General features: G+C 42.7%; 2 protein-coding genes across 2 annotated transcripts; one reads left to right on the top strand and one right to left on the bottom strand.

Annotated features, from left to right (window-relative positions):
* Positions 1-1,480: 1,480 nt before the first annotated feature.
* LOC149275808 (long-chain fatty acid transport protein 2-like) lies at positions 1,481-18,943 on the top strand. The gene is made up of 10 exons (XM_089504275.1): positions 1,481-2,048; positions 4,006-4,215; positions 5,788-5,943; positions 8,302-8,426; positions 10,768-10,962; positions 12,151-12,241; positions 15,067-15,265; positions 16,117-16,214; positions 17,591-17,721; positions 18,393-18,943. The coding sequence occupies exons 1-10, from the start codon at positions 1,571-1,573 to the stop codon at positions 18,567-18,569; spliced, it is 1,860 nt and encodes a 619-aa protein (XP_089360401.1). The 5' UTR covers positions 1,481-1,570; the 3' UTR covers positions 18,570-18,943.
* A 13-nt stretch (positions 18,944-18,956) lies between these two features.
* Positions 18,957-23,215, bottom strand: LOC149275809 (olfactory receptor 5V1-like). The gene is made up of 2 exons (XM_089504276.1): positions 22,806-23,215; positions 18,957-22,033 (listed from the first exon to the last, which is right to left on the bottom strand). Exon 2 carries the CDS (start codon positions 22,022-22,024, stop codon positions 21,065-21,067), a length of 960 nt encoding a protein of 319 aa, XP_089360402.1. The 5' UTR covers positions 22,025-22,033; positions 22,806-23,215; the 3' UTR covers positions 18,957-21,064.
* Between the last annotated feature and the right edge of the window lie 3,242 nt (positions 23,216-26,457).

The raw sequence follows: 26,457 nt of genomic DNA on the forward strand, positions 1-26,457 counted from the left end.
AACAATCTACTATATAAAGACATGGCCAGGTTAGTCTGTTAAATCAGTATGCAAAGGGACCTTGCGACACCTTTAAGACTAACTGAAAAAAAGAAGCTGGCAACATGAACTTTCCTAGACTTGAATCTAAGAAAGCTCATGTGCCACATTCTTTCAGTTAGTCTCAAAGGTGCTACAAGATCCCTTTACACACCAATTTAATATACAATCAAAATCAAACTGATATACTGTACATTAAAAAAATACAGACAGAAAATGAAGAAACATAGAAAAGATTAAAAAAAAGAGAAAAGAAGACATGGGAAATTATTATACTATATAATCTCAGTTGCTAGAGTTATATATACAAAAAAATGGAAAGAAACTGAGATCCCAAAATCAGATGAATGGAAATCTAAGATGAATGAATATATGGAGAATTATAAATTAATGATGTTACTCAGAGATGTCCTGAATGAAAAATTGAAAGGGAATGGGGAAAGATGAAATATTATTTGGCTGTTTTATAAAACACTAACAGAAGAACACCCTCCTTCTTTTAAGGGAGGTAAAGAAATCTGTAAGCTGAACCTTATTTTAGACACAAAACAGGTAACACAAGTTTTAACTTAAGATTTAGAACATCTTTAAGTTTTTACAGCCTATACAGAAATGGAACGAAATAAATAAAACAGAGGTACATAAGTAAAATACCAAGTACAAAATAATGGACTGTACAGAATAGATATATAAAGAAATTAGTAAAAGGAATGTTTTTATTGGTTAGAAAAAGATTATTGAAGTCAGGAGAGGAAGTAACAATGTTTTTGTTGTTTATATATGTACTAGTTGTTTGTCTAATATATTTTAATAAAAAAAGAAGAAGAAAGAAGAAAAGAAGTAAAAAGACATATAATTAAAACACAGGAGGGCTCTGACCCTGCCAACTTAAATGTAATGAAAAGGGGAAAAGGGGAGAAAAAGCAGATTATTCTACTATTATTGATCCAACTAAATAGTTCTGCTAGAATCACCAATAACTATAACCACAGATTATTACATGGTTAAATTTCTTACTGCTTAAAAAGTCCATACACAGTTTCTCTTTTTTTTTTTTTTTAAAAAAATCTTCAGTTGACTTATCTTTAGGAACCCACATTAATTTGGCAATTTGGGCTAACAACCCGTTCTTCCCTCGTCAGTGCTCCAGTCCATTTCCATGGTTGTGAAAACAATAATCTTATACGCTATTATCATATATCAAAAAAGTCACCCACATTTATTATCCAGCCCTTTATTGAAAATACCGAACAGAAACATTTCTGGTAATATCACAAAATCTACCTTTAAATTCCTTTTGAATTAACATGCAAATTTTAGACCAAGAACTTTGACATCAGTCATAGTATCTTGACTGGGAGCCAAGTGTGTCCTCAAATCATTGCACAAGTACTCAGAGGAGGGATGTGAATTCAATCCCATTCAGTCTTGTTCTTTTTTTTTTTACCTTTCACACAAGAGAGCTTAGACGGAGCCTACAACAAGCAATGTACTGCTGCTGGTTCATTGGATCTGACTCCTAATCCTAACCATGGGAGACCTGTATACAGTTGTGTTGGGCCTCCTGATCCTTCTGCCTCTCCTGGGGAATATTTTCTTTCCTTACTTTTGGCTGGATTTGTCTTTCCTCTTCACCTTGATACGCGTTGGATATAGGTGGCAAAAACGTATCCAAAAGAACCCACCCATTACCATGTTGGACATCTTCTTAGAGAAAGTCCAGAAACATCCAGAAAAGCCTCTGATTCTCTTTGAAGAAGAAGTCTATTCCTACAGAGACATTGACAGGTGGAGCAGCCAGGTGGCCAGAGTGCTACAAAGCCATGTGGGGATGAAAGAAGGGGAAACGGTGGCTGTTTTCTTGAAGAATGCCCCTGTCTATGTTTGGGTCTGGATAGGTGTGGAAAAGATTGGTTGTACTATGGCATGTATCAACTATAACATCCGATCCAAGTCCCTGTTACATGTGCTCAGCTCTTGTGAGGCCAAGGTGCTACTGACAACTCCAGGTGAGAATTGCCTAGATGTGGGAAATGGTTGTACCAAGAGGTGTATGTCTGTACTATAGATCTGTTCTTACAGAACTTGCTCCCCAGAGAAATATAAATGTACAGATATTCTGAAAATACATGCATAAAGAGCTCTCACAATCTTGGCATTAGCTTGTGAGACAGATTGGTTCTATTTTAGAGGAGGAATTTTTCTTAAACCCACAAGTATCAGTGTATAGAGATAACAGTGGGGAATAGTAAGTATCACAGTAAAATTTATATTGGGGAATCAATTAGATGATAAATTACAAAGAGTCTTATACATACTAGTGAAGGAAACTTCTTGTCTAGGTTTCTTTTATCTCCTGCTCAGGAGGGAAGCTGGCAAGATTCTCAAAGTGTCCCAGAAACAAAAACGCACACTTTATCAGGTTCCTTCAATCATGCAGGTTGAAGATGGAGAACTTCTTCTTAGAAGACCAAGAAGACTGATCCTGGCCACAATCTCCCTACTAGATCATTAGGGAAAAGTCTGCCTTTACTGCCTAGGCTTCCCTCTAATAGAACCACAGTGTTCTTAGTTACTCATGCACATCTTCAAAGGAAAAAAGGGCACATTGGTGGAGGAGAATGCTAATTTGCAGGAAATCTGGACGGAGGTGTAAAGATTCCCTTCTCTCTGGTCTGATTCCCTTCTTGAAGAGAAACCGTGGAGTGTTCCAACTTTCATTTCTGTAAAAAGAAAGAAGGGAAGATGGGCCAGAGGATGTCAGGGCAGCACAAGCCAGAAATGCCCCCGTAGATGAAACACAAAGATCTTTAAAATTACCTTAACCCAGTATCCCTGAAAGCAAACAAAGGACCCATATATGGTATCTAGGATATGTCTTCTCAGATAGATCAGTCTCAGTAAACATCTAATACAGGCTACTGCAATGCTTCAGTGTTGGCTGAAAAGTACAATATGTGTCCTTTCAGTTTATATGAAAGGATGGAGACAAGAACTATGCAAGATAATGAGGTGAGATGAGTGAGAATATATTTTAATTCCAATACTTTGGTACATTTCATTGCAGTGTTGCCAGATTTTCAGAATACCTGTAAGGTACAGTCAAAATTCATGGCATGTGGGGTTGACAATCAGGAAATAGCTATTAACAACTTTGTGTTCCACCTAAATGCCAAATGAAAGTATTGATTTCATTTAAGATAACTATGTATTTTTGTGAGCAAAATTAGCATACTGTCCACATTCATAAATTACATTTCTGTCTTTATGAAGAATCCACACCCCAAAAATATGGGGGTGTTTTTTCGCATCCTGTTCAGTCTGTATAAAAAGAAAAGCTTTCCAGTCCTCAAACAGAAGACATCTCTTATATGCCTTCTAAGGGACTGGTTTTTAACCCTCAAATAAGGACCACCTGGCAACCCTACTTTGATGCCATCCTAATAATTCTGGCAACAACTTTATGAACAGTGTCCTTATTAGTCTCATTTTATAGCTGAGGCACTGAAGCTGATCTGAAGACCATTCAGTCTGGTGTGGGATATAATTTTAATACACGACACCAAAGCAAAGCAAAGCTCTGAATGTGTACCAAGAAAACCCTATTCTTTTCAGGCAAAAAATTGAGGTGCTGTAAAGCTGCTTTTACAGAAAAATGCCAGATGTATCCATTTGTCTAGGGCTTATTGCTGATGAGAAGTTTGATTGCCTGACCAAAACCAGGATTAATGTGGTTTAATAGTAGCTTGACCACTTTAACAATTGCATGTAATGTCTCCCTCAAAACCACCGTCTATGGACAGGTTCTGTATATAGAACCTACACTGGTGGAAGCTGATCATAAACAAACCAAATCATTCTTAATTGTGGAATTTGCAGTTTGACCTTCTAGGATAAGAGTAATTCCACAGCCTTAAAGCTTAGGAATTAAAATTCTTTTGGAGTTATTTTCTTCATCTCTTTAAGACTTTCGAGCTGCCATTGAGGATGTCCTACCTACTCTAAACAATGAAGGGGTACGGGTTTTCTACCTGAGTGATGACTCCCCAACTGCAGGTGTGGAAGCTTTGCTGGGACGGATCAAATCCAGCTCAGCTGAACTGGTGCCTACTTCTTTCCGAGCCCACGTAACCTCCAAATCCACATCTCTGTATATTTTTACATCTGGAACCACAGGTAAGGACAAAGGATATCCAGAGGTGGTCAATGAGTGTAGCCCAAAGAGCAGAACATATTGTTAGGCTTTGAAATCTTTTCCTTTTAATTTTTGCTTGATCTCTCCCTTGGCACTTGCATTCTAGTTGTGTATTCTAGAAGGGCTGTGAACCAGTGTTTTACTCCACGTTTTGTAATCTCTGGTACTTCCAGCTAAAATACCCAAAGTTTCCAAGATGATAAGCAGGCCTTGGAGAATTACTGCCGGTCAGAAGACTGGGACAGATACTGCATGATTTGATTTGGTGGAATGAAGTTTCAGTGTGGTGTAGTGGTTTGAGTGTTGGGCTATGACTCTGGAGACCAGGGTTCAAAACCCCTCTTGGCTGTGGAAACCCATTGGGTGGCCCTGGGTGAGTGACATGTTATCAGCCAAAGAGGATGGCAATGGCAAACCTTCTCTGAAGAAACTTGCTAAGAAAACCCCATGAGAGTTTTGCCTAATGGTTGCCATAAATTGGAAATGACGTGAAGGCACATAACAACAAAGTTTCAGATTAAATCTGAACCAATCCGCACAGACCATAGAGGCCTGTTTTTTTAAAACAATAATAAATTCCAGCTTCTTTCTCCATTCAAATGTACTTCTGCAAAGGGGTGATGACTGTAGGTAAATATTTTCAATCTGCAACCCAGCTATGGTCCAAAACACACTGCAAAAATAACCCACTTTGAGACTGCTTTAACTGCCCTGGCTCAGTGCTAGAGAATTCTGAGAATTGTAGTTTTGTGAGATGTTTAGCCTTCCCTGTCAGGGAGCTCTGGTGCCACAATAAACTACAGTTCCCAGGATTCCCTAGCACTGAGCCAGGGCAGTTAAAGTGGTCTGAAACTGGATTTTTTCTGCAGTGTGCTTTGGACCTATATGTATCATATATGTGCCTGAAGGTCTTAGGCAACATTCCATACATTTGAGCAAGTGAGCTGTGTATCCATGAAAGTTTATACTTAAATGTGCCTATTATTCTTAAAAGACCCCAATGATTCTTCACTTTTTCTGCATGCAATTAAGCCTGTTTGCTTTTGACTGAGTTATCATATAAAACAGGGCGTGTCATATGTCTAGCTTTGTACAGAGTATCAAATAGATGCAGGAACCAGAGTGTTGGTTGATCTGAGACACGGAAGAAAATGATCTCTCAGACCTGTTGTGACCATCCTTAACTATGCAGTGATGGAGTATGTGGATACTGACTGCATCCGCATTGCAGAAATAATCCCGTTTGACACCACTTTAACTGCCATGGCTCAATGCTATGGGATTCTGGAAATTGTGGTTTTGTGAGACATTTAGAGAGAGTTTTCAGAGAGCTCTAGTGCCACAACAAGCTAAAATTCCCAGAATTCCATAGCATTGAGTCATGGCAGTTAAAGTGGTGTCAAACTGGATTATTTCCGCATTGCGGATGCAGCCATGGTCAGGGTTGAGAGCAAGTCAAGTCAAGTCATGTGACTTGAAGTGTTTGCTTCTGGTGTGAGAGAATCATTGATGATTGTCAAATGAGCTCCTTCCCTATCTCTGCTTACCCCCAGGGCTACCAAAAGCAGCTATCATCACCCACAGGAAAGCATTACAGGCAATCAACTTATTCTGGCTGTGTGGGGTCCATGCCAATGATATCATTTACATCCCTCTCCCGCTGTACCATGGAGCCGGATTAACTGGGATTGCATCATGCATTGACACTGGTATGTATAGGCTATATGAAGACTGAACACATGACTACTATAAATGCATGATAGACAGACAAGGATGGATGAATGTATGAACACATCATGCATATGCACGGGCAGAGAGGAAGAAAGATGTTGAAGACACCAGTGCTGTTCAAGCTAATGGGCCATGTGAAAAGCTGTATCTCCGTATATGAGCCTACCCATATTCTAAGATCTACAAGGTAAAGCTTTCTCTTGGTCCCACCAGCATCTCAACCATGTCTAGTGAGGACACGAGAGAGCTTTCTTGATGGCTGCCCCTAAATTATGGAACTCCCTTCCCTGGCGGGACTGATTTTGTCCCCTCCTTGCTGTCTTTCCACTGGCAAGGAAAGGCCTTTTCAATGAAAGAAGTTGGTTTTTAATGTATGCAGCGGATAAAGCTTTTAATGCAGGGGTGTAGTACAGTATTTTTTATTTGTATTGCTGTAATGTTGTGTTTTTAATAATAATAATAATAATAATAATAATAATACAAATAATAATAATACCAATAATAATAATAATAATAATAATTATTATTTGTATTCTGCTTTTTTACAAAGGAATCAAAGCAGATTCCACCAGTACAATTAAAACATCAAATAATTAAAAATTACAATTTAACCCCCCCAAACCCCAACCCTCCCCCAAATCATAAAAACAGTGATCAACCCATAAAAAGAGATTAAACATCCAAATCTAAAACTGTCCAATAGGAATATACTAAAATTTTGGGCAGATTAGGGCAAGAAATGAAGACGGATGGGGGGATGGTATCAATTAATTTTGATATTGGAACAATAGAGATATCATTAGAGGGGGGAGGCAAAATATATGCTGCCTTGGATCTGATGTTGGGAGAAAGTTGGGATATAAATTAAATGAAGAAATAAAGAAATAAGTTTTTGCCCCCTGGACCCTCTATGGCTGCCCACCTGCACCTTAGACAACAGTAGAAGCTTAAATGAAATTTGATTTCTGAGAAATGTAAACCTTGCTTTTACGTGTTAAAATGTAACTACATGTACATGTCAACTGGGCAAATAAAAGTCAAACATTGACTGGCCTTAATAGAAAATTACCTCTCCCCTTACTGAGAAGCAGTAAGTAAGCAAATATGTAAATAAATAAAGGTTGTACAAGCTCAAAATCTTTGCATAGAGAAATAACTAGGTGGTCCTAAATCATAGGTCCAAGTGAAACATCCACCCATCCAAATAGTTTTGTATTTTGAAGCAATGCCTGCTTATCTGAGAATATGCAGGTATTGTAAGTGCTGAGTACAAGAGGGCACTGTAAAGATGGAATTAATAGGCCTTATTGATTTTTCCATTTGAAACCTTATAAATAAAGCAACAAATGGGGAGATAAATGCTTACATGTTCATGCAGAGGCTTGCAAAGTTAAAAGACAAACCTGCATTCCTGAAAAGTAGAGGTATTGGAGCTGCTGAGGGTATAAACTGGTTACTGAGTCCAGGTTCATTTCAATGGTATGCCATTTTTTCTCATTTTATTTATTCATTTCATTGAGGGCTGGTGACTTTTCTTCAGGTCTTGGTTTGGACTTTAAAGGAATCCCCAAGATGCTGTACCTGTTGTGGGGATGGGGTTCTGCACCTTCAATAATTCCTTTAAAGCCTGTAGTCAAGCCCAGAGCAGATTTATTGCTCCAATGAGATAGGAGCCAGCAGTGTCTATTGATTATTTATTCAAGTTTTGATACCTAACCTTTTGGCCTGTTTGGTGTAAACCACAGAACAAATACGCCACGCCACTCACCTGGAAGCTACCAGCTGCTACTGCCAGCCACTAACTTTCTGGATATTCCATTCTGTTTCTACCACACCAACAGTCTTCCAAATTTTTGTTCGCTGAGAATGCCGTCCATTTATGCGTGTCTTGTGCCCCATCTCATTCTGCTGTCCAAAGATTTCCCATAGTTCTGAAACTATGGAAATCATTAGAGTTTGAACAATATGCCTCAAAACGTAAGGTCCAGAGACAGCTTTGGCTCAGTCTGCATTGCAGATTGCCATGTCTCAATGCTATGGAACTCTGGGATTTGTACTTTTGTGCAATATTTAGCCTTCTTTGACAGAGTGCTCTGGTGCTGCAACAAATGACAAATGCCATGATTCCATGGGATGAAGCCATGGAAGTTAAAGTGGTGTCAAACTGGATTATTTTTGCAGTGCAGATTCAGCCTCTGACTGCCTGTCTGTTGCAATAGGGAAAGTATTTGAATACTGTTAATAGGGCATTGCAATCTTTCTTCACTTAGCTCTTGCAATGCTCACAAAAGCTCCATTCCTAAATACCTTTCTTTTATTTCTCTCTTTTTCATTAGGAGCTACATGTGTCCTGACACCTAAATTTTCTGTTACTAAGTACTGGGATGACTGCAGACAATACCATGTCACTGTAGTCCAGTATATAGGAGAAATTATGCGCTACGTGTGCAATGCACCAAAGGTAATTGATGTGGGAGGCCAAGTCTTTTGGAATAAAGCCTCATGAAGAATGAAAATGGATTGTTCTGCAGAATCTCTCAAGCTTGAGTCTAGGGATGCTTCTACATTGGCGAACTGGTGCAGCTTGACACCACTTTAACTGCCATGGCTTCATCCTACAGAATTTTGCAGTTTGTAGTCTTGTGAGACACTCTTTGGCAGAGAAAGCTAAATACCTTGTAAAACTATAAAGCCCAGGATTCCACAGGAGGATCTACAGCATTTAAAGTGGTATCGCACTGCATTATTTCTACCGTGTAGGTGCACCTCAAAGAACAGAGACAAGAGAGTGAGAAAAGAGCAGAGTCAGTCTGATCCCATGGAAACTCTGTCTGGAATAGTGTTAGTGACTTACACTTATGTAACCATCCAGTTAGGCTAGTAGTTTGACATTTTCCTGGCCTGTTTAAGTCACTAATGTCTCTTCACTCAAGGAAGATCTCTTTGTGGAGGTTATATAACAATGTGTTGTGTTCCTAGAGCCACAGTCCATGGTGTTCCTGGCACAGCTCTGCCTTGCCACCAACAGCTCCCAAATAATTATACCAGCATTGCATCATACTGCACTGGCTCTCAACAAGGTTGTGGCCACAGTCCCAGTTCAAACATCATAATGAAAGTGGTTCATGTCTATACACCCCCTTCTCTCCTTCCCACTCTTCTTATGTTCATGAAGACTGGTTCCCTTCCTCCTTCATATGGACTATAGGTTTATGTGATGTCGAAAGAGAGGAAATCTATTCCCATAACTGCTAGCTATAAAACCTATGGCGTCTCCTTCATCTGCAAGAACACCTCAAGAAGAGACATTGGGTAGTTGGGAGCTTTGGGACGTTTATCTTGGGGATCAATTCTCCGTCACTGGAAGCTAATTCAACTTCTAGGGAATTTCGAGGGGGGGTAGGGGCAAGAGAGGTCGTGTGTTGCCACAAAACATGTTGGCCACCATGTTTTTGTCGTCTCACCCATTCTGCCCTTACATGCCCCAAAAGCTGACACAATCTCTGGACACTGTATGGTCAGAAATGTATTCAAGCTACAATGTTATTCTGTTTAAAAAACAAAACGAAAAAGAGGGCTTATAGACAGCATTAACTGTGGGCTCTGGCCAGGTACCTGAGGAAGCTGAACATGAAAGTCCAAGCTGCATGCAAGTCAGAAATGGGCATCATGGCATAAACTTCATTGTTAAGATGGTTTCCCTGCTTTCCATATTCCCTAAGGGCCAGCACCTCCACCCTCTCAGTCTGAGCCAACTGATATTTCTGTCATAGGGGCTTATCACATGGCAGGAAATTAGGAGTTTAATCAGTGACTAACCTGTGAAAATCACGCAATTAACATTAAAATTAGATTTTATCACATCGAGGCAAATTAGAGGCAAATTGGTTAAATTTCATGCAGAAATGGGATTTTAAAATGCACAAAACAGCTGCTTTTGCGGGTTGTTTTTCAGACGTGTCAGTGAGAATGCAACATTAATTTGAACTCAAAGTCAACAAAACACACTGCTTTTTACTTTTGGGAAGTTCCCCAAAGTAAAAAGCAGTGTGTTTTGTTGACTTTGTGTTCAAATTAATGTTATGTTATTGTTCATTGATGCAAGTGTCGTCTGAAAAACTACTGGTTTTTGCGGGTTATTTCTAATTTCTGTTCGGGTTTAACCCGAATGTCATGTGAAAAACAACCCGCTTTGGGGTTTCCCCCCCACTTTAAATCAAGTTTCTGCATAGGATAAATCCTGTGTGATAAACTCCATAATCTTTATAAGCAGCCCCATGCAAGGTCCATTACAATAAATCTAATGGTGGATGTTATCATACCATAGTAAAAAGTTGGGAAAGGTTAATCATAGATGCATAGAACCATAGAGAAAGAAAGAGAAAGAAAGATGCCCATCCAACCTCTGCTTAGAAACCTCCACAAAGGAGAATCCACCACCAAATGTCTAAGAGGTCTGTTCCACTGTTGAATAGTTCATCCAGTCAGAAAGTTCTTCCTAATGTTTAGGCACAATCTCCTCTCTTCTAATTTAAATTCATTGGTTTGGGTCTGATTGTCTGGAACTGCAAGGGGAAGAAGCTTGCTCCATCTTTCATGTCCCACAACCTTGTAGGTTTCAAAAGATGGCTATCATTATCACCTCCCATCTTCCCCAGAGTAAACATAATCAAGTCCCTCAATTGTTCCTCATAGGGCTTCCTCTCCAGACCACTTCAGCTTCCCTGCCTGATTTCTTGCGGTAACTCTTAATAAAATTCTATGCAGTCTAGCAATGATTCTCTTGACTTGTTGCCTTGCAGAAAGACAATGACCGTGAACACAGTGTTCGAATAGCAGTAGGTAATGGCATGCGAGTGGAGGTCTGGAAGGAATTCCTGAACCGATTTGGACCCATACGTTTCTATGAGATGTATGGAGCTACTGAGGGGAATGCTGGGTTCATTAACTACACAGGGAAAGTTGGAGCTGTGGGGAGGACCAACTTCTTCCACAAGGTAAGAAGGATTGTAAAGATTACTCTGGAAGGTTTCGGGATATCCATGGTGTTTTAAAGCTTTGATTAGAGAAGAAGTGGGGAATTTCACCCCTACCTTACCCTATCTCTGATGGTTGCATTGGCTCCTGGAAAGCATGATGAGTAGGCTGCTTTGGCACCTAAAGGTTAGGCTACATTTATAATGCAAAAACAATGCTGTTTGACACTGCTTTAACTGCCATGGCTCAGTGCTATGGAATTCTGGGATTTGAGGTTTTCTGAGCTATTTAGCCTCCTCTGTCATAAAGCTCTGGTGCCAGAACAAACTGCAAACCCCAGGATTCTAAAGCATTGAGCCATGGCAGTTAAAGCAGTGTCAAACAGCATTATTTCTGCAGTGCAGATGCAGGCTTTAGATACACATGCAGATTTCTCTGTGAAAACTGATTCAAAGAAAAACTCATTCTAGCTCTGAGAAAAATCCAGTTTTGTACAGGGCTGATAGCCCAAGCATTACGACATTCATAACGCTGCTGCTCCACACCTCTTCACAGCAAGGCTGTATTCACAATCAGTTGCCCTATGCCCATTAGAAAGTCATTTCATGGTTCTCCCTAGACTACGGATAGGAATCATGTGGCCCTCCAGCTGTGGAGGGGAGCGGGTTGCAGGGTTGGGAGTTGGAGGGTGCAAAATCTCCAGTTTTGAGGGGTTCCGCTCTGAGGAAAAATACTTTAAGGGCTATGTGAAAATCTTCAGCTCAACATGAAGAGCAGCAGCTTATTACACTTTGCAAGACTTGGTTTGTACCTACAACTGGTAAAGGCTCTCCATGGCATTTATGTATTTATTTATTTAGTTAGCTACCTCCTTCCCTCCCAATCATTGTAGCAGTTTTCTCCTTGCTTTATATGCCTTTCAGGTCAACTACACCCCTCTTGTGACTACAGGCCATTGCAAAACATAGCAGCATATTACCGTACTATAAAGATACCAGCAAATGATATACACACACAGTATATAGAATGCATAGAATATTTACGAATGACTGTAATCCACTTAGAAATGTGATTTATCCAAGAGACAAAAGTTAAACAACAGGTGTTAACAATGCCTAAAGATGGAATAATTTCACTGACCATGTATACCTATTTTGAATTTTGATTTGGGGGTTTATATTTTCACTTCCCATTCTTTTCTGTTTCAGAAACTGATGAAGTTTGAACTGATTCAGTATGACATTGAGAAAGATGAGCCTGTAAGGGACAAGAAAGGATGTTGCATCCCAGTGGCTATAGGTAAGCTAATAAAACATGCATTTAAATACAGAGTGGGACAGGGAAATGGAACTGCCATGTTTTCTGGTGCTCTGGTGTGGCTTTCAAGCTCAAATGTGCCTGAAATTCTACCCTCTTTCCCCTCCCAAAAATGAGGGTGCCTTGAAGGGTTTCAAGGGACTGCTGGAGAGTTTCAATGGCCATAAAAGTGGGGTTTAGGGGCTACATTTTCTCCATCTCTGAGACAGAGGATTCAGCAGAGATCTGACAGAAAACTCAACATCCACATAGCTATAAAACATAACATGGATATAACACACTTCCCAGGATGCTATTGGGAAAAGCATAATATTTAAACTGGCTTAAACTGGCAAACAGTTTGAGTTTTACAGAATGGCTTCACAATGGTGTTGCCAGCCAGCAAATTGGAGCTCACTTGCCTCTATTGAAGAAATGAAGGTGTTAAAATGCTGGATCTTCCTATTCATTCAGCTGTTGCTTTTACTGTTGTGTACTTTCAAATCTTTTCCAACTTATGACTACCCTAAGGTGTACCTCTTACAGGATTTTCTTGGCAAGATTTGTTCAGAAGGGGGTTACCATTGCCTTCCTCAGAGGCTGAGAGTGTGCAACTAATGGTGCTGGCTTTGCCTCAGTCTCAGGGTTCCTCCTCTCTTTCTCGAAGCAACCTTTCTATTGACCATCACTCCATCTATACCAGTGGTTCTCAACCTGTGGGTCACGACCTCTTTGGCATCACCTAAGACCATTGGAAAACACACATTTCCAATGGTTTTAGGAACTGAGACAAAAATAATTTCATGGTTGGGGATCACCACAACATGAGGAAGTGTATTAAAGGGTCGCGGCATTAGGAAGGTTGAGAACTACTGGTCTATATAAATACTACTTCTTTGATTTCCCCAATCTTCAGCCAGCTACGTTCCCTTTAATTATAACTGTAGCATAGCACAGCCAATGGACACAAATATGGTACTTGTTCTTGAAACGCTGGGCTGGGGGAATTGCCAGTCTCCCACATCAGATAGCTTGAGGAATTTATTTCACCCACTCTGTTCTTGCAGTGATCACATTAATAAAGAGAAAGAGCATACATACCTGTTTGGGAGCACTCCCTACCACACATTCTTCCATTAGCATGACCGGATGCTGCTGGCTCCTTGTGCTGTCTTCCACTCTTATCCTTAACCCCACCAGCATGCCTTGCATTTGTGTGTATGTGTGCGGGGGAGAGGGGCTTGTTTTATAAATGCAACTGCAAAGTTATGCGATTGTGGTTTAAAAACAAAAAAGGAAAAAAAGAAAGAAAACAACAAAGTAGACTGTTCTGGAATAGCAAATGAGAGGGTAGAGGGGGAGAGGAGGAGATACTGACATCATGTGGCCATGCAATCATGAAACTGCTGTGGGAGTAACTTATTATACCCGAGGACTAGTGCTATACCAATGATATTGGGATATTGTTGACGTGTTTTTCTGTCAATGGCAAGGGGCAGGCTAATCACACTTCAAGGACAAGACAGCAATAAGAGGGAGACAATGTCATGCGATAGGTATGTCCCAAGGTGATGTTATCCAACTTGTATGATGGTTTAAAAGCCACATGTGATGAAGTTCTGAGATACACTAACGTAAAAAAACTACTGTCACCTACAGGAGATCTTGTTTGGAATTCTTTTGCCATTGCTCAGCAAGCTTTTTCTTTGCACTTGCCTAAGTTATATGGCTATAACTCTGAAGGAAGATCTCCCTCATTTGTCATGACCCACAGAGAGACTTGTCCAGTATGCCTTTAGAGATTATCACACAAGGGTAAAAAGTGGAACAATAGCAGCACTAAGATCATCCCATGGTCAGCGTACCCGGAAATTGTTATTATTGTGTTACTTCACATTAACAATAAACTCCTGTGAATAAGAACCAATATTGCTTCAGTTTCGGGGGTGTGCAGGTGCGGAATCAAATAACACTATGCTCTCACTAGAATGTCCTGCTCAAAAATGCATGCATGAAATGATGCAATAATGACCCACTTGTGGGGAATATAAGCTGTGTGGAACTAAACATATCCCTCTCACATGTCTACAACCTGGTGTGGTATCGTAAATGTGAAACTGCACAGAATGGAAGAGCACAAATTTGTGATGCTCTTGTATATTGTACAAGCGTGATAGTTGTGGAAATGACTCCAGTGTGATAATCTCCTTTATCTATACCTCTTTCAACACCAATGCCATCAGTAGTCTATTACTATATCAAGGTATTACATAGGTTAGTTGCACATTGACTGAATAAGTGTCTCCTTTTCCTATCCTGAATCCATTACCCATAAATTTCATTGAGTGACAAAATTGAGGTGAGAATGCTCCATATTTTTGCATATTGTTCAGTTGGAATATGCTGACATACTTTTTCTTATTTAGAGACAGAGATCTTCAGAACACATATCAGAACCCTAACTGTTTGGAACATGAGGCTATCTTCCCTCCTATTCTGTTCTGTAGCTATTGCTGCATTTGAAGAAATGGGGTGTAGTCTTTGAGGGGCCACAAAACATCTTTTTGTATTGAAATAGTACAAAGTCTTGGAAAGCTAATACGGAGATATCTGCGGTGTTGTTTGTAGCAGATGCAAATGCAACCAGGAGAGAGTCAAAGTGAGAGTTGACCTCAGTAACATTGGGTGAACTATAGTTGAAGCACTGGTGGTAGGCAGCCTAGTTCTTGGGTCTGTGGGATAATAGGTGTTTCCCAATTCTACTAGTTCCTCTTTTATTTAATTAATTATTTTAATTAATTATTATTATTATTATTATTATTTCCAAGGTGATACTGGATTACTGGTGATCAAGATCACTGAGAATGCCCCATTTGAAGGCTATGCAGGAGACCTGCAAAAGACAGAGAAGAAAATTCTTCGGGATGTCATGAAGAAAGGAGACTGCTACTTCAACAGTGGTGACCTTCTGATGCAAGACCATGAAGGCTTTATATATTTCCAGGATCGGGTAGGAGATACCTTCCGGTGAGTCTCATAGCACACTCTATAGGTTCCTCTGCTTTAGTCTTTGACAAAGTGGTACTAGTGCATTTTTGTGTACTGTTGGCATCATCTTAGGCATGATGCTATCCGTATATCAGTGACCCATGGTTCAAGTAGGGGAATGCCTCACCCCCTACCTAGTAGGCTGAAGAACCCCATCCTGATGAAACCATCTATAGCACAGAGCAATACTGTGTATGTTCACATGGAAATGAATCCCACTGTGTTAATTTAGATTGACTTCCATATAAGTGTGTCTAAATGTCATATGCACAAATACTGAGGAAAAGAAAAAGGCAGATGAGCAGAAAGTCAGGCTGGCAGGCTTTGAGTTGAATCCCTCATGGACCTGAACACAGCATCAGGAGTTAACACTGTCAGCCCCAGATGAAGAGAATACTAAAAGAGTAAGTGTTAGATTAAGCCTGGATGTTTTAGGTTTTGGTTTATGATCTTCCATGACTGACACTCTCAGTCATACTGACCTTGGTCACAAGGCTGTGAGAGAGAACAAGGTGGGGAGCCATGTGTGTGGTACTGACATCACTGGAGGAAAGGAAGAATATGACTGAGAAGGGCCCAAGCTCGACTCAGGCTTGCATCCTTTCGAGGTCACTAAAATGAGTACCCAGACTGTTGGGGGCAAATTAGCTTACTTGCTAATTAGCTTACTTGCTGTTCACCGCTATGATCTTTGGAATAGCGGTATATAAATAAAACAAATTATTAATTATTATTATCATTAGCTGGGTAGCTAGAGAGATTATTAACAAAGCCATAGACATTCACCTTTACCCAGTCCCCTAATGTTAAAAACTCCTCCCTCATTGCAGCTGGAAAGGGGAAAACGTGGCAACTACAGAGGTTGAGACAACCCTGGCTGGAGTTGGCTTTATTCAAGAAATTAATGTATATGGGGTTCCAGTTTCAGGTAGGTCTGAAATGTGGAAAAAACAAAACAAGACACCATTTTAATATTGTTGTGTGGAATATCCATAGATGTGGCAGTATGGTCTGTTCCTCAGAAACTTGTTAAAGTAAGAGCTAGTTGGGATCCACATTTCTAACCATTTTTTGATCTCACTGGTCATTTAGATTCTGTGAAATGATTGTGGAAGGTTCATGGATGTATAATCCCAGATTAGATGGGGTTAGAATAAATGGATCCATAGTGCCTTTCTTGCAAGTGTCTTGAAATTTCATAACATGCTTTATGTTAACTTGCTGAACTTCATGTTAGAGCTGACCTATACTTAAAGTCACATAAGTGGAACTGAACTTTGATGCCTGTGGGTTGGTGGTTCAGATGAATTCCACTCTCAAGTTGTGTGGGGTGGGTGTATGCATGTGTTGCCTTGTCCCTTTCTATGCTCAACAGTCGTCCCCCCTTTAATTCATTTATTGAATCAGTGTGTTAATAGATACTGTATGTATGGTGGAGGAACTATATTCATGTTCATTACTTCATGTGCGAAAGCTCTTCACATGCCTGCTAAGCAGGCCAATGAAAGAGACCATGAAACACCAGATGTTACAGGAGATAGGATTAGACCATAAGACCTTATCACCACACACTTTTTCAGCATTTTGGGGCAACTGAACCTATACTTCTTCTAATATAAAGATTTTGGAGTGAGTAATGTTTGCAGAGGGAAAGGAGTAAAGAAAAGAGTGCTTAACTCACTCATTTATTCACATATCACTTTCCACCTGTGCTCCAATGCTGACTGCCCACCTTCTGAATATTTTTGCATCTCCAAGTTGGCTGTAGAATCTTTAAAGGGGGAAAGAAAGGGAACTGGTGAATTGCTTGGCACAAGAGACACAACAGAATTAATGCAGTTTGATACCACTTTGACTGCCATGGCTTAATGCTATAGAATTCTGGGATTTGAAGTTTTGTGAGATACTTAGCCTTCTCTGTCACAGAGCTCTGGTGCCCCTCCAAACTACAAATTCAAGAATTGCATAGGGTGGCACTATGACAGTTAAAGTGGTATCAAACTGCATTGATTGTGCAGTGTGGCAGCCGCTTGGATGAAGGTTATGGCCTTACTTTCCCCTGTTATTTCACCATTGCAAATCTCCCTTACTTGAAGTTGCTTTGCCTAGAACAGGAGTAGGCAACTTCCCTCAGAGGAGCATTTACTACCCCCTCAACCACACCCAGTCCCTACTACCTTCTGCCACAGGAGTGCTGGCTGTGTGTTGTCCACCACTATTCTAATAGCAGTAGATGTGTGTGTGTGTGTGTTGTTTATAATATGTAGCTCATTCCCTTAATCACCCTGTTCTTGCTTGTTCCAGGGCATGAAGGAAAGATTGGAATGGGTGCCATGCGGCTGAAGGAAGGACTTCCCTTTGATGGAAAAAAGCTATATGTCCATGCCAAAGACTATTTGCCAAATTATGCCATACCTCGCTTCATTCGCATCCGGGTGCGAAACCTCTTTGTAACCTTATTCTATACTCTGCTCCCGCCTCTGCAACGGAGCATTTTTGTAGGGAAATTTCTGCAGAAATCTGATTATTCTTCAGTTGCCCAAGAAAACTGAGGATACTTGCTGACACAAATGGGAAATGCATCAGGGAAAGATATAGCAATAGGATTAGAGGACCAGGAACTGCAGAACTCTAAGAAGGTGGTGTGGGACTTGAGCATCCATGGATTTTGGTTTCCATGGAGGGTCCCTGGAACCAAACCCCAGTGGATACCAAGTGCCCACTGTATCATATTCTTGGTATCAGGAAGCAACTCACAGGATCCAGAAGGGGAGAATGAGGATCTCAAGTAGAATAAGTAAAGCACAGGCGAACCAGCTTCAAAATGTAGGCACTGTCTCCTGCAGTGTAACTGCTGCTTACATTGTGGTCTCTGCAATTGCATCTGCTATTGAAGGCTGCTGCTGAAATTTAGTGGTAGCTCCCAAAGCTTGTGCCAAGTTGCTGTCAAAATTAGATAGCAGCAACCTTCTAGAAGGCAGGAGTATGGCAGAGCATTCACTAACCCAGGTTTATACTCCTCTTACTGCTCCATCTGTCCTCCTTGGCATGCTGTAGCTCTGATGTGGTCACATTGACTCAGGCTCATTTCATGTATTTCTTGCAGGAGGCTCTGGAGATCACAGGAACTTTCAAACAGCACAAAGGACAGTTGGTGAAGGAAGGTTTTGACCCAGCCATCATCAGTGACCCTCTGTACTTCCTAGATGACTCAGAAAAATGTTACGTACCCATGACACAGGAGATCTTCAACTCCATTGCAGAGAAGAAACTGAAGCTGTGAAAAGGACTCCCAGGCACATCATGCAACGGTTTCCTTGGTGTTCTGAATGGCCCAGGGAAGCGAGAAAGAGCTATAGTCCTAAACCTTTTTTTAATCTGCCAGGATGGGACATTTCTTTATGTGCCTGACCCGGACATGACTATGATACTGGGGAATAGTTTTGGTCATGACAGGGAGATATTGACTGACTTCTTCTGTGTCTGTGTGAGATGTTTGATTTGGTATAAAATGTATGTGAGGCAGTAAAAAGGAAAATGTTCAGAAGGAGAGAGTGGGGTGGGTGAGAAGAAATTTATACAGTACCTATTTGCCCAATTTCAGTGCCAACACCTATTTCCATGTGCTGGGTAGAGATATGTATCCTCACTTCTTTTTCTTTTTTACATGTAAGAGTGACCAGTTTCAAAGGTTTTCCCCCATTGAGCAATATTAAGAACATTTTGCATATTTTGCAATTATTTTTTGTATTTCAGAATTTTTCAAAAGAAAATTTCAAGAAGGAAGGGTTATTTTATGCACCAACTACACATTCATCACAAAACAAAGCAGCACTTGAATCCTATGATATTTCTCCTTCAGCATTTAGTGAGGCTACTATAGAGCAACTAAAGGCAACTCCTAGGGTAACTGCATGAGAGATTAAATAAAATTATAATGTAAAGCAAAATAGAAATATTTACAAGCAACTAAGGACACATTTAGACTGATTGAAAAGTCCCAGATTATTCCCATTAATTTTGATTTTATGTTTCTGTGTGTGCCTTCAGTTCACTTGTTGACTTATGGCAACGCCCTTTAATTTCATAGAGTTTTCTTAGGCAGGTAATGCTCATAAATGGTGTTGTCAGTTCCTTCCTCTGAAATATAGTCTATAGCAACTGGTGGTCTCCCATCCAAGTATTAAGCAGAGCTGACCTTGCTTAGTTTCTAAGATCAAACAGGATCTGGTGCTTTTAAGGTATTTTATTCTGGGTTAAAATAAACCAACCTAAAAAGGTGCTATAAAAAGTGTCTGATTATACTGGGAATGAACAGAAAAAGTATGGCTTGCCAAAATACTTAATGTACACCTATTTTTAAATCAAAAATAGCACCACACATAATTTGTCCTGAAGAGTTCTTCATTTCCAAAGGCAATGTATTTCCAGTGCAGGGTTATTTCAGTAGTGTTTTAAGGATCAGCTTTTGAAAAAATGCATGACAAGATACTTGAAAAATATTGTGAAGATATTAGCCTCCATTCAATTGTTAGAACCTGAGTAGACCTATTCAGCTGGAATTTGGGAAAGCCACATTTCTATACGTTCACTTTTTATCTAGTAGGAACTAGGCATTAGGCTTAGGTCCTTCACATGTTATTGGACTGCACCTCATAGCAGCCTGGGGTAGTATAACCAAAAGTGAAGTATGACGGAAGTGGCAGTCCAGCAACATTCGGTGCACCCTATAATTCCCATTCTGTAATTAAGGCCATTGGGATTTTTAGAGGAAAAACGACGAGCATGGCCAATGGTCAAATGTTAAAGGCACTGTAGTCTAACACCACCCAGGTTTACTATTATGCTTTAAGGATACTGGTGGGAATTCAATATGACTTGATCAATGATTGTATGTGATGCACTTAGTCCATTGTATAATGCCTATAGCTACTCAGCATAAATAGCATAAATAGCAGAAGGTGGATGAAACAGCTAGTTTACTGTTGCTTATTTTTGAGGTCATGAATCTGAGTTCTCTCGCATGCAACTAGAGCAAGTCACAAAATTAAGGGAATGAACTTGGCCCCCAAAGCAACAACAATTAAGTTAATAGAAGCAATAGAGCAATATAGAATACATTATAATAAACAGAGCAATATAGAATAGAGCAATATAGAGCAATATAGAATACATTAGAGCAATATAGAATACATTAGAATAAACTCAGGCTGAGAGACATACAGTAGTAATAATATATCATAAGCAAAATAATGCAAAAATCCAAGAATATGGAGGGGAAAAATACAAAATCAAAACTAAACATGTTTTGAACCATCCTATCTTCCTCAGTATTAAAGTGTGATCTTCTAAATCTGCTGGCCTGAGAGGGAGTTCACCAGGCAGGTCCAGCTCCATCAGGGCCAGCCTGGAAGAAGGAAGAGCCCTCCCTCCAATCAATCTGCCTTGGTCCAGGCCTCAGAGGGAGAGAAGAACCACTGGACCTCATCCCCTTTCCCTCCATCATTCCCTTCTCCTTTTGTTTCGTGTCTTTTAGATTGTAAGCCTGAGGGCAGGGAACTGTCTGATTAAAAATAATAATTGTAAGCCGCCCTGAGAGCCATTAGGGCTGAAGGGCGGGATATAAATACCTAAATAATAAATAAATAAATAAATAAATAAATAATGATACTGTCCATATACAGGGCACAATATATATCATATTTATGCTTACCTTTTGCTTGTTTAGTGTTTAGACCCCTACTCATGGTCTCCAGCAATAAAACACGTGGAATTGGGCTAATAAGCTGGCACTAGAAAGAGGATGGCATTTTTTGGGTTGAGTATACATTTCAGAGCTTCCTTCATCTCTTTGTTTCTCAGGGAATATATGATTGGGTTCAGCATTGGAGTCACCACATTGTATAGAACAGATGCCAAGATGTCTATCAGTACTGAATGGCTACCACTAGGTCGGTTGTAATTGAACATGCAGGTGCTATAGAACAGGCTAACCACTATGAGATGTGAGGAACAGGTGGAGAATGCTTTGTGGCGGCCCTGGGTGGTGCGAATCCTCAGGATTGCTACCACAATGTGGATGTAGGAAGCTAGGATGCATAGAAAAGGACTGACGCCAAACAGAAGGGTGACAAGGAACAATGTGATCTGGTTCAGGAATGTGTCCTGGCAGGATAGCTTGAGAAGCTGTGGAACATCGCAGAATAAATGGTCAAGGCTGTGAGAAGCACAGAAGGGCAGTTGCGCAGTCATGGCAGTGTGCATCACAGCATTGAGGAGCCCACAGGTCCAGGAGGCTGCCACCAACCCAGTGCACAGTTTCCTATTCATGAAGACAGCGTACGTAAGCGGGTGGCAGATGGCGAGATAGCGGTCATATGCCATTACAGCCAAGAGGAGACACTCAATACCCAGAAAAGCCACAATGAAGTAAAGCTGGGCCAGGCAGTCCTGGATAGATATTGTCTTTTTCTCAGACACTAGATTCTTCAGCATGTGGGGCAGCGTGACCGATATGTTGCAGATGTCCAGGAATGAGAGATGTCGGATGAAGTAGTACATGGGTGTGTTGAGGCCAGAATCCAGCCATCCAGTGGTCAGGATAAACCCATTGCCCAGCAGAGCAGTGAGATATATTGCCAGAAACAGGAGAAAAAACACCAGGTGGGGCTCAGGGAAGGCAGAGAAACCCAGGAAGACAAATTCAGGGATCCTAGTTTGATTTTCGATCTGCTCCATGTTTTATATCTGAAAATGGGAAGAGGTGATAATACACAAAAGTGAAAATCTAGCTTATTTAAGTTCTTCCAGTCATTTGCCCCACCTGTTCTTTTAGCTATAAAGCACCATGTACAATGATGGCACTAAACAAACAAACAATGGTGATATGATGTCCCTGGCAGCTGTGTCAAGCTGCCAAGACAAATCCTTGAAGTGGGGCAGCCAAATAAAAAGGCAAGCTTCATGTATCCCCAATAGTTTTGCGGAAAAGAAAATTTCAGGCAGCAGGTAAAACTTGCATGACAAGTTAAAAGTGTTAATATGACCTCCTCCGTGCAAATATTACAGATATATGAATGCTGTCTCTTCCTTCCTTCCTTCCTTCCTTCCTTCCTTCCTTCCTTCCTTCCTTAGGAGATTGTGGGTTCTCTTGCTCCGGAGGTTCTTTATTTAAAGATACTGGGTGGACATTTTTACAAGTGCTGTACTTGCCTCTTGAATTGCTAATCCTCTATTGAACAGGGCACCAGACTGGATATTTTCAAGACCCATTCCAAATGCATGATTCCATTTCCATGCACAAAATTATAAACACGGCTGCTAGCACATACAATTCTGTGGTTGTATTTATAATAGTAGGACCATAGGTTGCTAGTCTAGTTTAGGCCGAGGCAATAAAATGAAGTGGCAAGATAAGAGAGAGAGAGGAAGAAATAGATAAAAGAAAATATGGGAGGATAGCTAGATGGGTAGGAAACCAAGAAGGTACTCTACATATAAAATTTATTTACCAACAGACCTCAAAATGATGAAGTGTCCTTTCATATTTTCTTCAGCAGAAGTCCAGTCATACTAAAGGAAAAAAATCTCATGCATACAGTACTTCCGTTTTTATTCGGTATCTAAACTACAAACCCCAATACCTTTAAAAAAATATTCCTGTGTCTGTTGTATATCCAAGAGGATGATATAATTCTATTGTGTGCTACTGTGATTGATTCACATGGGGAAATCATTACTCTTTGAGATTTTCCAAACCAATATAAACATGATTTATTTTCTCTTGAGAGTTCGGGTTCTTTGATTGGACTCAGAAGACTTCTAGGTCAGTCCAACCCATCCTTTTCTTCAAGGGAATGAAGTACGTAAATTAGACAGCATTATTTCTTCTAAATGCTTTGTTTGAGTAGTGTTTTCATTTTAGGAAAATTCCTGTCCAGTCTTTTGATTTAGTGAGTTTCTATACTGAGAGAAAGGCAGGATATAAATAAATAAAGTAATAATAAATAATAGTAATTTATGCCAAATTTAAATCTTAGGGCATGTCTGTATGAAAATACTCCATTTTCCATGTTGTTGTTGTTATTAAGTTTTATTTATACAATTGGCTCTCCTTATCCATGGATTTTTTTATACACGGATTCAAGCATCCACGGCTTGAAAATATTCAAAAAAGTATAAATTTCAAGTATCAAACCATGATCTCCCCATGTTCTATAAGTAGGGTTGCCATAATGGAGGACCTCCAAACCGGGACAAATGTAGGACCAGGTTTGAAAATGTAGGACTTTTTTTTTTTAAATTTCCTGGCTAGGAAATTAAAGAAAAGTCCTACATTTTCAAACCCTGTCCTCCTCCTCCTCCTCCTCCCGGCTTCGGAGGATGCCTAGGCCGGCTCCCAAGCCGGGAGGAGGAACGGGGGCTGCTTGGAATCGCGGCCATTGCCGCGATGCCAAGCAGGCTCGTCCTCCTCCCGGCTTGGGAGGAAGCCTAGGCCTGCTCCCAGCCTGGGAAGGAGGCGGGGGCCGCTCCTCATCGCGGCAATCGCCGCGATGAAAGCAGTCTCCACTTCCTCCCCGGCTTAGGAGGAAGCCTGGGCCTGGCTCCCAGGCTGGGAAGGAGGCGGGGGCCACCCCTCATCGCGGCGATCGCCGCTGTGGGAAGCGGCCTCCTCCTCCTCCCGGTCTGGGAGGAAGCCTCGGCCGGCTCCCAGGCCGGGAAGGAGGCGGGGGCTGCCCCTCATCGCGGCGATCGCCACGAGGGGAAGCGTCCTCCTCCTCCTCCCGGTCTGGGAGGAAGCCTCGGCCGGCTCCCAGGCCGGGAAGGAGGTGGGGGCCGCCCCTCATCGCGGCGATCGCCGCGGTGGGAAGCGGCCTCCTCCTCCTACTAGGCCTTGCGGAGGCCTTGAGGACCCCGCGGCCGGAGCTCCGACTGCGGAGCCGCCTCAAAGGCCTCGCTGGGGCCCGGAAAGGAGCATCTCCGCGGCTGGAGCTCCAACCGCAGAGAGCCTTCCCAGGCCTCAGCAAGGCCTTGGAGCCGCCGCAGGGGCTGAGGTGGCCGCGGTGGGCGGGGCCGTCCCGGTTTGGGCACCAAACCGGACTGGGACCGGGAGGGCACCGCCCAAACCGGGATTGTCCCGCCCCCCAGCGGGATATGGCAACCCTATCTATAAGGGACACCATTTTGCTATGCCATTGTATTTAATGTATTTAATGGGACTTGAGCATACACGGATTTTCTTATTCACATGGGTTCATGGAACCAAACCCCAGCGGACAACAAGGGTCCACTGTATAGCACTGTAAATTTACCTAGCGATGTACATACAATAAATTAAAATTTATTTTATCCCGACCACCATCTTGAGGGGGAGAGACGAGCCCTGGCCTGGAAAGACTAAGAGCCCTCCCCCCGACCACCATCTTGAGGGGGAGAGACGTGGCCTGGCCTGGAAAGACTAAGAGCCCTCCCCCCGACCACCATCTTGAGGGGGAGAGACGTGGCCTGGCCTGGAAAGACTAAGAGCCCTCCCCCCGACCACCATCTTGAGGGGGAGAGACGTGGCCTGGCCTGGAAAGACTAAGAGCCCTCCCCCCAACCACCATCTTGAGGGGGAGAGACGAGGCCTGGCCTGGAAAGACTAAGAGCCCTCTCCCCGACCACCATCTTGAGGGGGAGAGACGAGGCCTGGCCTGGAAAGACTAAGAGCCCTCCCCCCGACCACCATCTTGAGGGGGAGAGACGTGGCCTGGCCTGGAAAGACTAAGAGCCCTCCCCCCGACCACCATCTTGAGGGGGAGAGACGTGGCCTGGCCTGGAAAGACTAAGAGCCCTCCCCCCGACCACCATCTTGAGGGGGAGAGACGTGGCCTGGCCTGGAAAGACTAAGAGCCCTCCCCCCGACCACCATCTTGAGGGGGAGAGACGTGGCCTGGCCTGGAAAGACTAAGAGCCCTCCCCCCGACCACCATCTTGAGGGGGAGAGACGAGGCCTGGCCTGGAAAGACTAAGAGCCCTCCCCCCGACCACCATCTTGAGGGGGAGAGACGTGGCCTGGCCTGGAAAGACTAAGAGCCCTCCCCCCGACCACCATCTTGAGGGGGAGAGACGTGGCCTGGCCTGGAAAGACTAAGAGCCCTCCCCCCGACCACCATCTTGAGGGGGAGAGACGTGGCCTGGCCTGGAAAGACTAAGAGCCCTCCCCCCGACCACCATCTTGAGGGGGAGAGACGAGGCCTGGCCTGGCAAGACTAAGAGCCCTCCCCCCGACCACCATCTTGAGGGGGAGAGACGAGGCCTGGCCTGGAAAGACTAAAAGCCCTCCCCCCGACCACCATCTTGAGGGGGAGAGACGAGGCCTGGCCTGGAAAGACTAAGAGCCCTCCCCCCGACCACCATCTTGAGGGGGAGAGACGAGGCCTGGCCTGGAAAGACTAAGAGCCCTCCCCCCGACCACCATCTTGAGGGGGAGAGACGAGGCCTGGCCTGGAAAGACTAAGAGCCCTCCCCCCGACCACCATCTTGAGGGGGAGAGACGAGGCCTGGCCTGGAAAGACTAAAAGCCCTCCCCCCGACCACCATCTTGAGGGGGAGAGACGTGGCCTGGCCTGGAAAGACTAAGAGCCCTCCCCCCGACCACCATCTTGAGGGGGAGAGACGTGGCCTGGCCTGGAAAGACTAAGAGCCCTCCCCCCGACCACCATCTTGAGGGGGAGAGACGAGGCCTGGCCTGGAAAGACTAAGAGCCCTCCCCCCGACCACCATCTTGAGGGGGAGAGACGTGGCCTGGCCTGGAAAGACTAAGAGCCCTCCCCCCGACCACCATCTTGAGGGGGAGAGACGTGGCCTGGCCTGGAAAGACTAAGAGCCCTCCCCCCGACCACCATCTTGAGGGGGAGAGACGTGGCCTGGCCTGGAAAGACTAAGAGCCCTCCCCCCGACCACCATCTTGAGGGGGAGAGACGAGGCCTGGCCTGGCAAGACTAAGAGCCCTCCCCCCGACCACCATCTTGAGGGGGAGAGACGAGGCCTGGCCTGGAAAGACTAAAAGCCCTCCCCCCGACCACCATCTTGAGGGGGAGAGACGAGGCCTGGCCTGGAAAGACTAAGAGCCCTCCCCCCGACCACCATCTTGAGGGGGAGAGAGGCCTTGCAATTTTTTGTATTATATT

Source organism: Sceloporus occidentalis, unplaced genomic scaffold (assembly GCF_023333645.1).
Source record: "Sceloporus occidentalis isolate IW3139 unplaced genomic scaffold, rSceOcc1.0.p SCAF_265, whole genome shotgun sequence".
Classification (NCBI taxonomy): Eukaryota; Metazoa; Chordata; class Lepidosauria; order Squamata; family Phrynosomatidae; genus Sceloporus; species Sceloporus occidentalis.

What these genes read in the sequence shown, in the direction of transcription:
- LOC149275808 (XM_089504275.1), top strand. Translation starts at nt 1,571, where the DNA reads ATGGGAGACCTGTATACAGTTGTGTTGGGCCTCCTGATCCTTCTGCCT. An exon ending in ACGTGTGCAATGCACCAAAG is followed by an intron (nt 8,427 to 10,767) that starts GTAATTGATGTG and finishes GTTGCCTTGCAG; the next exon opens with AAAGACAATGACCGTGAACA. An exon ending in GGACCAACTTCTTCCACAAG is followed by an intron (nt 10,963 to 12,150) that starts GTAAGAAGGATT and finishes TTTCTGTTTCAG; the next exon opens with AAACTGATGAAGTTTGAACT.
- LOC149275809 (XM_089504276.1), bottom strand. Translation starts at nt 22,024, where the DNA reads ATGGAGCAGATCGAAAATCAAACTAGGATCCCTGAATTTGTCTTCCTG.